Source organism: Ovis aries, chromosome 7 (assembly GCF_016772045.2).
Source record: "Ovis aries strain OAR_USU_Benz2616 breed Rambouillet chromosome 7, ARS-UI_Ramb_v3.0, whole genome shotgun sequence".
Taxonomy (NCBI): domain Eukaryota; kingdom Metazoa; phylum Chordata; class Mammalia; order Artiodactyla; family Bovidae; genus Ovis; species Ovis aries.
This window is the reverse complement of record NC_056060.1, coordinates 59578317-59594059: the sequence shown is the minus strand read 5'-3', so window position 1 is coordinate 59594059 and position 15743 is coordinate 59578317. Positions and strand designations below refer to the sequence as shown.

At 36.5% G+C, this 15743-nt stretch overlaps 1 protein-coding gene across 17 annotated transcripts in view; it reads right to left on the bottom strand.

The window, feature by feature from the left end:
* Positions 1-15743, bottom strand: part of CEP152 (centrosomal protein 152) — a 104234-nt gene that overhangs the window by 45310 nt on the left and 43181 nt on the right. For all 17 annotated transcript variants that reach the window (XM_042252497.1, XM_042252498.1, XM_060418044.1 and 14 more), the window contains one exon: positions 4146-4341. In XM_042252497.1, the coding sequence (XP_042108431.1) occupies positions 4146-4341 (196 nt within the window). The remainder of the gene's footprint in view (positions 1-4145; positions 4342-15743) is intronic.

Here is a 15743-nt window from a genome sequence, read left to right as displayed (position 1 = left end):
TTGTTCAACTGGAATGTACAGCATAGTATTTGACCCACCCCTAATCACTGCATAGTGCTATGTATGGCCAGACTCCTTAGTTTGATCGCATATTATCCTGGAAATGTCATAAAGCAGCACTGCTATGAATAGTCATATGACATAAAAGGAAAAAAACTCTAGTAACTTTAAACTGTTCTATATAAGATGAATAGAAATGGATATAAAACATACTAAAGGCATTTATAAAGAAATAAATATATCGATACCTTTAAAACATCTATGAAAGAATCTGTCAAAAAGATTATATAGGAAATATTTTTGTTGCCCTTCTTAATATAAAAAGGCTTTAGGGGAGGATTCTGATGGCCTAGTTCTCTTTAAAAAGACATCCAGAGAAGTTTAAATTATTGTGTTCTTTCTCTTAGCAAGCACAAAAGTTCAACATCATTTCATTAAGCTCCGGATTTGACGGTAGCTATGATCATTCTTTCTAAAAAATCAATAGAGGGACTGCCCTAGTGGTCCAGGGTTTGCCTTTCAGTGCAGGGGACTTGGGTGTAATCCCTGGTTAGGGAACTAAGATCTCACATGCTACAGGGCAACGAAGCCCACCTGCTGCATCTACTGAGCCCATGCACTCAAGAGCAACCAGAGAAAGTTGCTGCTCCGTGCGCAACAACCAGAGAAAGCCAGCAAACCACAAAGACCCAGTGCAGCCACAATTAAGAAAAAAAAAAAATCAAGAGACACTTAATGAATTTGCTTCATTAAAGATTTCAGAGAGACTAAGTTTATATAATATAAACGTCTAGCTTATTTGCTATATCCTTTTATGTACGTCCGTTCAAGGCTGAAATGTGCCTTTCCACCTTCTCCCCTGGGTTTATCCTTGAAGACAGAGATCAAAAGTTCCCTCCATAGACTTCACTACGGCTACGTTAGTACCCCACGCCACCCGCAAGATCAGTTAGTTATTCCTTCTCATAGCACTTTGTAATTAGTATCATCCTTATTACACAAAGTTATACATGTCCATCTTCTTGTAGATCTGTAGTATTGACTATGGTAGCCAGTAACCATGTATGGTTGTTGAGCACTTGAAATGTGACTTGTCCAAATAGAAACATGCGGTAAGGAGAAAATACATGCCAGATTTCAAGGGCAGAGCACACACACAAAATAAACTGTCTTATTAATAATTTTATATTGATCACATATTGAGAAGATATTTTATATATACTAGGTTAAATAAATTATTAAAATCAATGTCACCTATTTTACTGTAATGGGACTACTAGAGATTTTAAGTTAGATATATGGCATTATTATATTTCCACTGGATAGCAATATTCTAGAATTGAAGTTCCTTCATAGAATGGCCATTGTTTCTTTCATTGCTGAATCCCATTAGACCTTGCATAAAGTAGCTTAAAAAAAAAAAAACCCTAAACTGAATGATTTTCTTTTCATCCACATACCTCCCCAACCCTGCTTTCTGACTTTACAGACTAAATAGGGAGCTCCATTAGAAAAAGATGAGAGAAACAGGAGGCAAAGGCCAAGTTTGAAGGCATTCATCTGCTAATGAGACAACTGAGAACTTGAGTGCTTATTTTAAAAACCCACCTGTCCATTAAATTACTACCTCCTCTCCCTCTTCCCCATCTAGGAAATGGGTCAACATATGTAATAATTCAATAAATATTTACTGAGCAAACACTCACAGAATTATCAAGACAATACTCTCAAGAGATTCCTATATAGTTAAGTTGAAGCAGAATAGCCATAAGCATCAAGGACTGGATTCAGTCTCAGTCTCACTTTAAGAAAAAACAAATGTAGACTGCTGAGAAATCACTATGGCAGAAGGCTGCTGCTGCTGCTAAGCCGCTTCAGTCGTGTCTGACTCTGTGCGACCCCGTAGACGGCAGCCCACCAGGGTCCCCCGTACCTGGGATAATCCAGGCAAGAACACTGGAGTGGGTTGCCATTTCCTTCTCCAATGCATGAAAGTGAAAAGTGAAAGTGAAGTCGCTCAGTCGTGTCTGACTCTTCGCGACCCCATGGACTGCAGCCCACCAGGATCCCCCGTCCCTGGGATTCTCCAGGCAAGAACACTGGAGTGGGTTGCCATTTCCTTCTCCAATGCAGGAAAGTGAAAAGTGAAAGTGAAGTCGCTCAGTCATGTCTGACTCTTCGCGACCCCATAGACTGCAGCCTACCAGGCTCCTCTGTCTATGGGATTTTCCAGGCAAGAGTACTGGGGTGGGGTGCCATCGCCTTCTCCAATGGCAGAAGGCTACCTGGCAAAAAAAAAAAGGGTATTCAAAAATGAGATGGCTCCCTCTAATCTACTGATAAAACAGACTGTAGAGTGTGGAGGCAAACAGAAAGGTTAAAAACAACACAAGGAATGGCCACCAGCCATTTCCACACATGTGAAAGTGTATCTGTACAGCAAATGCTAACTAGGGATTTCAATATGGAAAAGAGAAAGCAACAAGACACCAGAGCTAAAGTTCAGACCCCAAATCAGGCTCCTACCCTTAACACACTCACACCAAAATGCTTATTAAATTAATCAACTCTAACCTAACACAAATTTTCATTTCCATTCTTTATAAAAAACATATGGAAACAGTTAAAACAGCTTGGTTTAAAGATGTTAAATGTGCTGTGGGGAAGCACAGTCTCCCATTTCTCATTTGCTTATTAACATTGAAATCAATGTGCTCATCAAATATAGTTACTCAGAAGAAAGAACCAAACTGGGCAGGGCTTTCACAGTGAGAGCACACTATTATTTCTGGAAAGCAAACTAGGCACGATTAAAATTCCACAATAATAAGCGCCAGAGAACATCTTGCACACTTTGCTTTAATAGGACTGTTTTAATGAATACAACTCCTAGCTTAAAGGATCAAGAGATAAAACAGTACCAAAGTAGGAAGCAAAATATTATGTTCATCCATGAGGAAAAGGAATACACTACCTACATCTTTTTCTTTTTTTTTGGCAGCACCACACACCATGGAAGATCTTAAATTCTCTGGCCAGGGACTGAACCCGTGCCCTCTGCAGAAGCACAGAGTCTTAAACACTGGACCACCAGGCAAGTCCCACCTACCTACACTCATATATAACCTTTCCTCTCCTCTTAGCTTCTAGATCTTTCCTTCCAATGGGAATACAGGTGAGCTGGGATTTAGAGACAGAGAAGGGTGAAAAAGGCAGCTGTTGAAAGAGGACATCCCTAAAGACCTCTGATAGCATGATCTTGGAGAAATAACCTAGATCTATTCATTAGTCCAATGTTTTAGTCTCAATTTACCCAAAGACTCACTCTAAGCCCAGAAGGGTCACAAATTCCTCCAGTTTCATTTACCTTATCTATAAAGTAAGCACACTAACTTACTTTATAAAGATACAAAGGTGGGTTTCAAGGACTCTGACATATTTAACATGCCTTTCCCAACTCTTAATACCACTATACAATTAATTTTTTTATTTCATTGTAGAATGACTATTCTTTTTAGAACATGGGCCAGGGAAATATCAGACAAATTGCTAGGGCATTTTGTGGCAAGTCTAACTAGATGTTAAAGCACTACTGGAACAAGCCAATCTTGAGGAAATGCAGATACCTTGTTATAAAGAACGCTTCATTGGATTTGTGGTTATGGAATTTTACCTAATTGGCATCTCATTTATTAAGTGCCAAGAGTAACCAGAAAGTATATTTCTTTAAGTGGCATTTCCTTCTTCAAACTTCATTTATGGACCTCCCTGGCGGTCCAGGTGTTGGGAATCTGCCTTCCAATGCAGGGGACGTGGGTTTGATCCCTACTCTGGGAAGATTCCACATGCCGAGGGGCAACTAAGCCTTGGAACCACAACTACTGAGCCTGCACTCTGAAACAAGAGCAATCACCACAATGAGAAGCCCAGGCACTGTAACTAAAGGGCATTCCCTATTTTCTGCAACCAGAGAAGGCCCGTGTGTAGCAAAGCAGATCCAGCACAGTCAAAATTAGTTAATTAACTTTACTTATAAAGAAGTCAAATGAATGCCTGAAAGACAAAAGTTTAATTTAAATGTGAAAACTATAAGAGTTTTCTTTATTCAGTCTTGAAAAACAGCTTTACAGCTTTACAAATTCTACCTCAATGCTTTTTTCATCCTTCTCCACTTGGAGAGCTTCGATTTTCTTATGAGAGTTTTTGAGATCACTTTGTAACTGAGACACCAGATGACGCTTCACAGAGTTGCTATCCAGCAAACGCTGCACCTCTGCTTTCAGCTTCAAGATGACCTCCTCTTTAGAAAGCGCTTCATCTGGGCCTTCTTGCTGCACAATGCTAATGGAAAAATGATCGTATTTATGGTTAAATCCAGTAACAAATCAAGCATGACTATTCCTCAAAAGCAACTAACTGCAGGGGTAACCATGCTTTGCAACCCATCCAACTATATACTCGTATTTCAAAAACGATTTTAAGCTTTGTCATACACAGGTTATTGCCTTTGATACATTCCTATATAGACACAAGTTCATTCACAGGAAGACCATTCTCAAGCATAGTCCTGCTACCTCACTGCAAGGAGTTCGACAGTATGAACTTCAGCAGAGCATGCATTTTTACTTTTGATAAGTTGCATGCTATACACACATGTCCTTCATGACTCCAAGAGAAACAATGAGAAAATGAAGAGGAAATGAATAGTAAAACACTAGTTATCCTAATCAACAATTTCTGTCTCTCTTTTATTAAAACACAAGCCTGGGTGGATATCTGAGCAACCCGAAAGAAAAAAAATAACACAAATAAATGACGTGCTAATTTAATCCCCACTATAGTTGGTCAATAAATATTAAAATTGGAATGAGTATTTCTGTTCCTTGCCATAATGGATTAAAAGGGCCAGTTTTCTCTGTCTTTAAAAAAGCTAGAAAACTAAATAAAATAAATGAAATGGTGGTGTTCAATCACTGGACAACAAGCAGCACAGTGTAGTGATGCTTGAGAAAAGTAAAGCAAGCAAGGTAAGCCTTCTAATGGCTGCAGCTTTCTTCCTGGAGAGTTTTCAGTGTGCAGCACAGAAAGAGGAAACCCAGGGAGTCCACTCTCTGCAATCTCACCAAGTTGCAGAATTCAGTATGGGAAAAGCCAAAATGGCTAGAATCTGGGGAGCAAAACACTGTGAGGAAGGTAGCTACACAGAAAAAGGGCTCTGGAGACCTGTGGTATATGTGAGCAAATTACCTCAAGACGGCGGCAAGGCAGGGAAAGCCACAGCAAAAGAGTAGGGCTGGGAATATTTTGTATTTCAATGAACCATAGTGGAGAGACTTCCTAAGTCACACAACATCAAATACTGCCTTAGTAATAAGGCCAAATTAGCCCCAGATTAAGCTGTTTGTTCTAAATCTGATTTAATGAAGCCTACAAAGAAACTTTGAAAGGATCAAATGAATTCCAGGTAACTTAAGTATATCACAGAAAAAGAATAACAGTTTTTTTTTTCCCCTGCAATAAAGTCCAAAATCTAAAGCATACAATTCAGAATGTCCAGCATCCAATCAAAATTTACCAAACGTGAATAAAGCAGGAAAGAAAATATGAACTGTAACCAGGAGAAAATGACGGGGGATGACAGATAGTATATGCCATATGTTCAAGGAGGTGGCGGGGGGACACAAAATCAATGAGGAGGGAAATGGAAGACTTTATGCCCCAAACTGGACTTGCAGAGACAAAAAATAAAAATATCTGAAAAATAAACACATAGAGAAAGAAGATCAGAAATACATAACGTATATTAAATTAATATAACATGGAGTATATTAAATTTTTAACTGTAGTTAAGTCCCAGAAGAGTAGGGAGGCTGATAGAAAAAATACTTGAAAAAATAATAACCATAATTTTTCTATCTGATGAAAATTAAAACCCCCTAAAACCTAAAAGCGCAATGAATCTCAAGCACAAAAAACATGAAAACCATTATAAGTTATATCAACACCAAATTGCTTAAAACAATGATAAAAAAAGAGGGCAGGAAGATTCCTGGGGAGATGACCAGGGGAATTCTGGATTCTGTGCATAAGCAAGCCTTAGTCTAAGCCCTGAACTATGCATGCAGAGAACAGACTGCATGCATCAAATCAGCAAAGATTTGGAGAATTTCTCTGAAATTTGAACCACACATGTCTCACACTGACTAACCCTGGAGAGGCACATAATACACAGGACAGATTCAAATCAATGTGGCAAAGCCTCAGAAAAATAAACCAAGATTTGAAACACCCATACAAGTCTCTATACAACAAAAAAATCACAATGTCTATTATAAATCTAAAATTACTCAATATAAAACTAACAAGGAAAACCCAAATGCTAGAAATATTACAGAGAGTTTTGAAAGTTTAAAGTGGTAAATATCTAGCCTTTATGAATAAAGAAAACATACTTGAAATGAATGAAAAAATAGGAATTCTCAACAGGGGATAAAAACTTTAAAAGAACCAAATGGAAATTTTATCATTAAAAAATACAATATCTAAAAGTTAAAAAAAAAAAAAAACTCAACTGACAGGCTCAACAGAATAGAAATGACAGAGGAGATTGTGAGTGGACTTGAAAATAGTTCAATAGCAACTATCTAATGTGGAAAAAAAAAAATGAACAGTGTCTCAGAAAACTGCGGGACAACATAAAAAGATTTAACATTATATGTAACTGGAGAACCAGAAGGAGAGAGAAAGCGATAGGGGCAGAAAAAGTATTTGAAGAAATAATAGTCAACATTTTCACAAATTTGGTAAAAGACATAATTTACATTTTCAAGAAGCTTAATGAACCACAAATGAGATAAACTAAAAGAAAAACACACTGAGACACATCATAATGAAAGTGCTGAAAACTGAAAAAAGAAAAAGAAAAAAAATCTTAAAAACAGCAAGAGAAAAAAACTACACATTATATACAGAAACAAAGATTCAAATAACAACAGATTTCTATTCAGGAACTACCGAGGCCAGAGACAGTGGGAGAGCATACCTTTAAAGTGCTGAAATAAAGGAACAATTGATCCAGAATTCTGTAATCAGCAAATATAAGATTTCCATATAAGGAAACTAAGAATTTGCAGACATGCTCTAGAACAAATGCCAAAGGAAATTATTCAGCTAAAGGGAAATCTCTACACTGAAGGCTACTAAACATTGGGACTTCCCTGGTGGTCCAGTGGCTAAGACTCAGAGGTCCCAGTGCAGGGGGCCAAGGTTCAATCCCTGGTCAGGGAACTAAACCCCACATGTCACAACTCGAGATCCTACATGCCACAATTAAGACTCTTGAGCCACCAAAAAAACAAACATTTAATAAAATCTATGAAACAGTACTGAGAGAAACTGAAGAAGACCTAGATAAAGAGAGAAATATAGTATGCAAATTCAGAAACTGAAAGACTCCATTTATTTAATCCCCTCAGCTTTACCGAAGTGTAAGTGACAAGTGGCAATTTCTTAAGATGTCAATTCTCCCAAAACTGATCTATATAGATTTATTTGAAAATCTGAAATTTAAGTTTCAAATTTGTCCAGAGGACAAATTTTGTATTAGTTGACAAGCTAATCATAAAATTTATTTTGAAATACAAAGTACTTAGAATAGCCAAAACAATTTTGAAAACAATGAAGTTGAAAGATTTGTTCAACCCATTTCAAAACTATAAAGTTACATTATCTAGACTGCTCCCACCAAAATGATCACTGGAACAGAATGGAGAGTACAGAAACAGGCCCACAATTGATTATTAGGCCCACAATAATCAACTGATTATTAAAGATATCAAGGCAATTCAATTGGAAAAGAAAAGTTTTTCTGACAAATGGGATTATATCAAATGGATTTACTGGAATTAAAAAAAATCAAAATTTCCCTCACACTATACTAAAAAGTTAACTCATAATGGATCACAGATGTAATTATAAGAGCCAAAACTACTGAATTTCTAAAATCATGACAGAAAAATTTTGTTAACTTATGAACTGTACAAAAACCATGAAGTGTAAATAAGAAATAAATTTGAGTTCATAAAAAAACTTTTGCTTTTCAAAAGATAATATAAGAAAATGATAAGATAAACCAGAGAAGGGAGGAAAACACTCACAACACATATATCTGACACAAAGGGTTTGTATCCTGAAATATACGAAGACCAAACAACATATTGCTGTTCAGTAGCCAAGTCATGTCCGGCTCTTCAGGACCCCATGGACTACAGCATGCCAGTCCATATATATACACCAAACAACATATGCAAATGGCAATTAAGCGTGTCAAGAAGACAGGAAGCAAACCACATCAAAAGATGATTAACATTATTATTCATTTGAGAAATACAAATTAAAACCACAATGAGACATCACTACACACACATTAGACGTGCTCAGATCTTAAAAGACTGGCTATCAAGTTTTAGCAATGACACAGAACAACTGAAACTCTCTAAGACATTTCTTCTGGAAATGCAAAATGGTAAAACCACTTTGGGAAAGAGCATTTCTACTACTACTACTAAGTCGCTTCAGTCATGTCTGACTCTGTGCGACCCCATAGACGGCAGCCCACCAGGCTCCCCCATCCCTGGGATTCTCCAGGCAAGAACACTGGAGTGGGTTGCGATTTCTTTCTCCAGTTTTCCTTTAAAATTGGGGGAAGTTACAGTTCAGTACACACAGGCAAAGTTGTATCTGACTCTTCATGACCCCATGGACTGTAGCCCACCAGGCTCCTCTGTCCATGGAATTCTCTAGGCAAGAACACTGGAGTAGGTTGCCATTTCCTTCCGTCTAAATAAAATACTTTAAGTTTAAAGGGAAAGCAATTTGAAGCATAAGTGAAAAGGAAGAAGTAAAACTATCTCCATTGGCAGATGATACAATTATATCTAAAAACCCTTAAATCTAATTGAAAAACTACTATGAAGAGAATTAGAATGTAACAGGTTATAACCTAAAATATAGAAATCATATATACACACAATACTCAGAAGCAATAATGGAAAAGAGCACGCCATTCACTATTGCAAATAAAATATCTAGGCATCAATTTAACAAGAATTTTGCAAAATCTAAATGTGAAAAACCAAAACACTCTTAAAAGACAAATAAATTTAAGCAAATGAAAAGACATGCTATATTCTTGAATAAGTAAATCCAACATCCTAAAGATATCAGTTCTCCCTGCGTTAATGTATATATGTATATTTAACGTGATCCTAGTGAAAATATTATCAAGATTTTTTTTTTCCTGGAACAGAACAAGTTAAACATGGAAGTTCACATGGAAGTGTAAACAAGCAAGAATTGTCAGAAAAACCCTAACAAGAACAGCAATTACAAGTAGATGGTGAAACTTAAAGTATAAAGCAAAGCAATAAAGCTTTCAGAAGGCAGCATTGAATAACTTCATGACCCTGAAGTAAGGAAAGGTTTTTCTTAAAGGACCATAAAAAGCACTAACCATGAAGATGGAAAAATTTGACTGATGTTTAAGAACTTCCATTCATCGAAAGATACATTAAAAGGATAAAAAGACGAACCCAAAGTGAAAAAAGATATCTGCAGTACACATAACCAAAGAGTGCCTATCTAGAACAGATATTAAAAAACAAAAAACTCCTACAGATCAACAGAACACACGCACACACAAAAAAATCATATAAAAACTGAGAAGGGACACAGCAAGTCCTTCTTCACACACACACATCTCCCCCCATACCCAAGCCATCAATAAACACAACAGACGTATTTTCTTAAATAGAGCTCAACCTCATTAGTAATCTGGGATAATGCAAATAAAAATCACAATAAAATAACACTACACATTAATGACAATATCAAGTGTTACCAAGAAGACAAAGCACAACTACAATTTTCATACACTTCTGGTGGGGACGTAAATTGGCACACTGATTTGGAAAAGATTTTGGCATTATCTATTAAAGCTGAAACACACGTACTACAAGAATTTTCACTTCTAAGTATATACCCAACTGAAATGTATGTATATTGCACCAGAAAATAACATTAAGAATCTATGAATGGTAGAAAGGAAAATAAACTGTGGAGTATTCATACAAATGAAAGCTACACACACATATATTTACATAGGTAAATGAAAGAGCTACAGCTAGTGGTAATGTAGCTACAGCTACAATGCACTCTAAGTCTCACAACCAAAATGTTGGTGAAAGAAAAATCTAAAGAAAACCTATATCTACAGAAAACCCACAACTAGATTCCATGCTTAATGGAGAATGGCTAAATACTTCCATGTGAAATCAGGAGCAAGACGAAGATGTCTCCTCTTGCCACTTCTGTCAACACTGTACTAGAGTTTCTAGCTAGAGCAATTAGTCAAGAAAAAGAAATAAAAGGCATCGGAAAGAAAGAAATACATTTATTTTCAGATGACATGATCATGACTATTATAAAAGATCCTAAGGAATTCACTAAAAAACTATTTGAACTAATTAGCAAGTTAAGCAATGTGGCAGGATACAAGATAAATATATAATATCAATTGTATTTTTATACACTAGTAGTAAACTTCCTGAAAATAAATTTAAGAAAACAATCCAAGGAATTCCCTGGTGGGTCTAGTGGTTAGGACTCCATGCTTCCATTGCAGGGGGCACAGGTTTGATTCCTGGTTGGGGAACTAAGATCCTCCAAGCTATGTGGAGAGGTCAGAAAAATAAATAAAAGAGAAAACAATCAAGCAAGAAGAATAGCCAAGAGAATAAAACACTGCAGTAAGTTTAACAAAAGCATGACTGACAAACTGAAAACCACAAAATTATAAACGTGTATGACCAATACACTGAAAGAAATAAAAGACCAAAATAAATGGAAAAACACTCAGTGTTCAGGGATCAAGACACAATATTATTAAGATGGCAATATTTCTCCAAGTTGTTCTACAGATTCCATACAATCCCTACCACAATCTTGCCTAATTTCTTTGCAGAAATTGACAAACTGATCATAAAATTCATATGGAATTATAAGAGAATCAGATTAGCCAAAGAAATCTTGAAAAGGAAGAACAAAATTGGAAGACTCACACTTTCCAATTTCAAAAGTTACTACAAAGATACAGCAATCTAGTGCATAAAGATACATAGCTTAATGAGATAAAATTGAGAGCTCAGAAATAAACTCTCACATTCTCTATCAATTCATTTTTTGACAAGCATGCCAAAACAATTTAGTGAAAAATAGTCTTTTCAACAAATGGTACAAAACAACTGGATATCCACATGCAAAAGAATAAAGTTAGACTCCCATCTCATATCATATGCAAAAAATTAATTCAAAATAGATTTCAAGACATAATATAAGAGATAATACTCTTAGAAGAAAACAGGTATAAAACTTCAGAATCTCGGATTAGAGAATGGTTTCTTAGAAAAGTACAGGCAACCAAAGGAAAAAAAATACATAAATTAGCCTTCATAAAATTAAAGGCTTTTGTGCTTCAAAGTGTGCTGTCAAAAAAGAGAAAAGACAGCTCACTAAATAGGAGAAAATACAGGCAAATCATGTATCTGACAAAGGACTTAAATTCAGGATATATAAATAGCTCTTAAAACTAAAGAGTAAAAAGATAACCCAATTTTAAAATGGGCAAAAGATGTGAATAGACATTTCTCCAAAGAAAATATGCAAATAGCCAATCAACACACAAAAAAATTTTCAACATGATTAGCCATCAAGTAAAAACCACATCATTAGCAAATCACCATGATAAGAAACTACTCCATATCCACCAGGAAACTATAGTTTCTTAAATAAAAAATAACAAGTGCTGATGAAGATATAAAGAAACTGAAACCCTCATTCATCACCAGTGACAATGTAAAACAGTGCAGCCACTTCAGAATACTGACCATTTTTCAAAATGCTAAGCATAAAGTTACCATATAAACCATCTAAGAAAGCTGAAAAACATGTCCACTCAAAAATGTGCAGCATTATTCGTAATAGCCAAAAAGTAAAATGATCCAAATAAATGTCCATTAGCTGATGAACAAACAAGCAAAATGTGCTATATTAGTACAATGTTACTTGTTCAGAATATATTCAGAATATTACTTGGCTATAAAATGGATTGAAGTAGTGATACATGCTACAACATGGATAAACCTTGAAAGCATTATGTGCCAAGTGAAAGGAACCAATCACAAAAAAGCTAACCACATATTATATAAATCCAATAAAGTGAAATATACAGAATAGGAAAATCCATAGAGGTAGAAAGAAAACTAGTATTTGCCTGGGCTACTGGTAAAGAATCCACCTGCAAAGCAGAAGATCTCAGTTGGATTCCTGAGTGGGGAAGTTCCCCTGGCGAAGGGATAGGTACCCACTCCAATATTCTTGGGCTTCCCTGGTAGATGATAAACAATCCACCTGCAATGTAGAGACCTGGGTTCGATCCTTGGGTTGGGAAGATCCCCTGGGGTAGAGCATGGCAACCCACTCCAGTATTCTTGCCTGAAGAATCCCCGTAGGCAGAGCCAGATGGGCTACGGTCCCTGGGGTCACACAGAGTCAGACACGACTGAGCAACTAAGCACAGCACAGTGAAGACAGACGGGATGACAGGGAATGACTGGTAATAAGTACTGGATTTCTTGTGGGGGAAGCTGAAATGTTTTAAAATTAGGTTGTGGTAATAGACGGACAACTCTGGGGATACTAAACACACTGAACTGTATACACTCCAAATGGGTGAATTTTATGGTCCTGGAAATATAGTTGACCCTTGAACAACGTAGAGGGTTGGGGGCGCTGGTCCCCCGCTCAACCACTTGTAAAATAAAAATACATATACTATGTTTATTTTAAAAATCCACATTCAAACCACAGTTCAAACCTATGTTGCTCAAGGGTCAACTGTATATCAAATAAAACTATAGAAAAAAGGAAAAAAGAAAAACCACATGATATATGAGTTCCCTCTAGACGAAGGCAAATCTAACATACACTGTTCAGGCAAGAATAACTAGCTTTTAAAAGATAACAAGAAAACCAAAATAATTTAAGAGTTAAGACAGTAGTAAGCAAGCTCAACGTTATGACTAGAAAGAGGAATATGAGCTGGCAATGTTTCTTGATCTTGATGATAGTTCCATGGGAATTCATTTTAAAATCATACATTAAGCTGTACACTTATATTTCATACACTTTTGTGTGTTATATTTTATAGTTTTAAAAGGTTTAAAAAGCAACGTTATAAAAAGTACTAGAAAAATACCATCAAGAAATCAAAAGGGAAAAGTGATGTATCTAACTACATAAAATTTTTAAACGGGAAAAGTGATAACCTTCAACAATGGCTAGGGTACAGAGAAATAGGTACTATCAAGATACGAGAAACATCACCTATCAAAAGCCTCAAACACGCATGCTCTTTGACAAGATTATTCATCCACATCTAAGGAAATAAACCAAAGATGTGAATAAAGACCAGACTACAAGTATGCTTTTAGTTATAATACTGCGTTACTTATGGTTAAAAATTTTTTTTTATTACTAACTAAAATATCTTATCATTTTGCCTTTTCATGCTGTTCATGGGGTTCTCAAGAATACTGAAGTGGCTTGCCATTGGACCACGTTCTGTCAGACCTCTCTACCATGACCCACCCGTCTTGGGTTCACCGCAGATGGTGACTGCAGCCATGAAATTAAAAGATGCTTACTCGTTGGAAGGAAAGTTATGACCAACCTAGATAGCAAATTCAAAAGCAGGGACATTACTTTGCCGACTAAGGCCCGTCTAGTCAAGGCTATGGTTTTTCCAGTGGTCATGTATGGATGTGAGAGTTGGACTGTGAAGAAGGATGAGTGCCGAAGAATTGATGCTTTTGAACTGTGGTGTTGGAGAAGACTCTTGAGAGTCCCTTGGACTGCAAGGAGATCCAACCAAGTCCATTCTGAAGGAGATCAACCCTGGGATTTCTTTGGAGGAAATGATGCTAAAGCTGAAACTCCAGTACTTTGGCCACCTCATGCGAAGAGGTGACTCACTGGAAAAGACTCTGATGCTGGGAGGGATTGGGGGCAGTAGGAGAAGGGGACGACCAAGGATGGTACGGCTGGATGGCATCACGGACTCGATGGACGTGAGTCTGAGTGAACTCCAGGAGATGGTGATGGACAGGGAGGCCTGGCGTGCTGCGATTCATGGGGTCGCAAAGAGTCGGACACGACTGAGCAACTGAACTGAACTAAAATATAGTTCCAAATATCCACTGATAAGTGTTTACAACAATATTTACTGATATCTAAGGATTTCAGAACGTACCAAGTTAAAAGACACATTTTAGAGTAGTATATTCAATAATATTTCATCCTTCAGAAACCTACAAAACAGATAATGTGGAAGTTATATACCAAAATGTTAATAGTAGTTTTCTTCCCGGGAGGGGAAGTAAGATTACGGCTGCTTTTAACTGGTATCTTCTAATGTTTCCATAAAAAAGGAGAAAGCGCATTTGAGAAGAAATAAACAGCTGATAGTATGTACCCTTAAAGTGACGTGATAAAAACGGAACCTCATCTCTGCGATCTTCCTCCACAAAACCCACTGAGAAAAACTTCAAATTCCAGGAGGGTCTTCCCTCCTAAAAACGCTTGACCAGCATTTCTTAAACTGTCAAGGTCATCAAAAACAAGGAAAATCAGGAGGAACCTAGAGAAAAATGACTCCTAAATGTAAAGGGGTATCCTAGATGTGATCTTGAAACAAAAAAGAACACCAAGTAAAAACGAAGGACATCTAAATAAACTATGGATGTTCGTTAATAATAACTGATCAGTATTAGTTCAAGAGTTGTACCATGCTGTTGTAAATGTTAATAGGGAAAAATGGATGCAGAGTATGGGGTAATTCTTTGTAGTATGTTAATTTTCTTATAAATCAAACTGTTCTAAAAAATTAAAGTCTGTTTCTAAGGAAAAGGAAAAAGAATAGGATCCAGATTAACATAATTTCTCTAATGTTTCAGTTTCAGATGATTCCAAATGAAACATTAAATATATACACACATATATATGCATACTGTATATATACATACATATATGTATACAGAAAGAGAAAGAGAGGATGAACAAAATATTAGGGGTTTTTTAATGTTACAAAAGGAGTTCTTGGCAGTGTACTACATGTTTATCAATATACACAACTTTTAAAATAGTTATTATAGTGTAAATATGTGTGTATGTGTAGATCTCACCAACCTAAACCACTTCTATTTATATAGAAATATATGATACATATAATTTACATAAGAAATATAAAACATATTGCAATGCATCTTCCAGTGCTATACGACATGGTGAACTAACTTTCAAACCGATAACAAATTATGCTTCTTTTCTTACTGAACACTGACCACTAAAACAGCACACCATGTACCCCTAGAGAGAGCCAAGTCAGAGAGCAGAGAAAGTGCTAGCTAAAATAATTTTCTCTTCTTTTCCAAAAGGGAAAAGTCAGCAGCGGTGACCAGCTCTGTATTAGGCTCACTAGTGAGCCCTGGGGAGGGCGGTTCCCCTCAATCCAAATAAACTGTCCCTGATGAAACCTGCTGAGAAGACCAGAGGGGAAAGGCTTTCCACTTGTTAAATGTTTATTATTTGAGCTTCACAGCCAACTACAATAAGGAAGAAGGGAAGCTGTC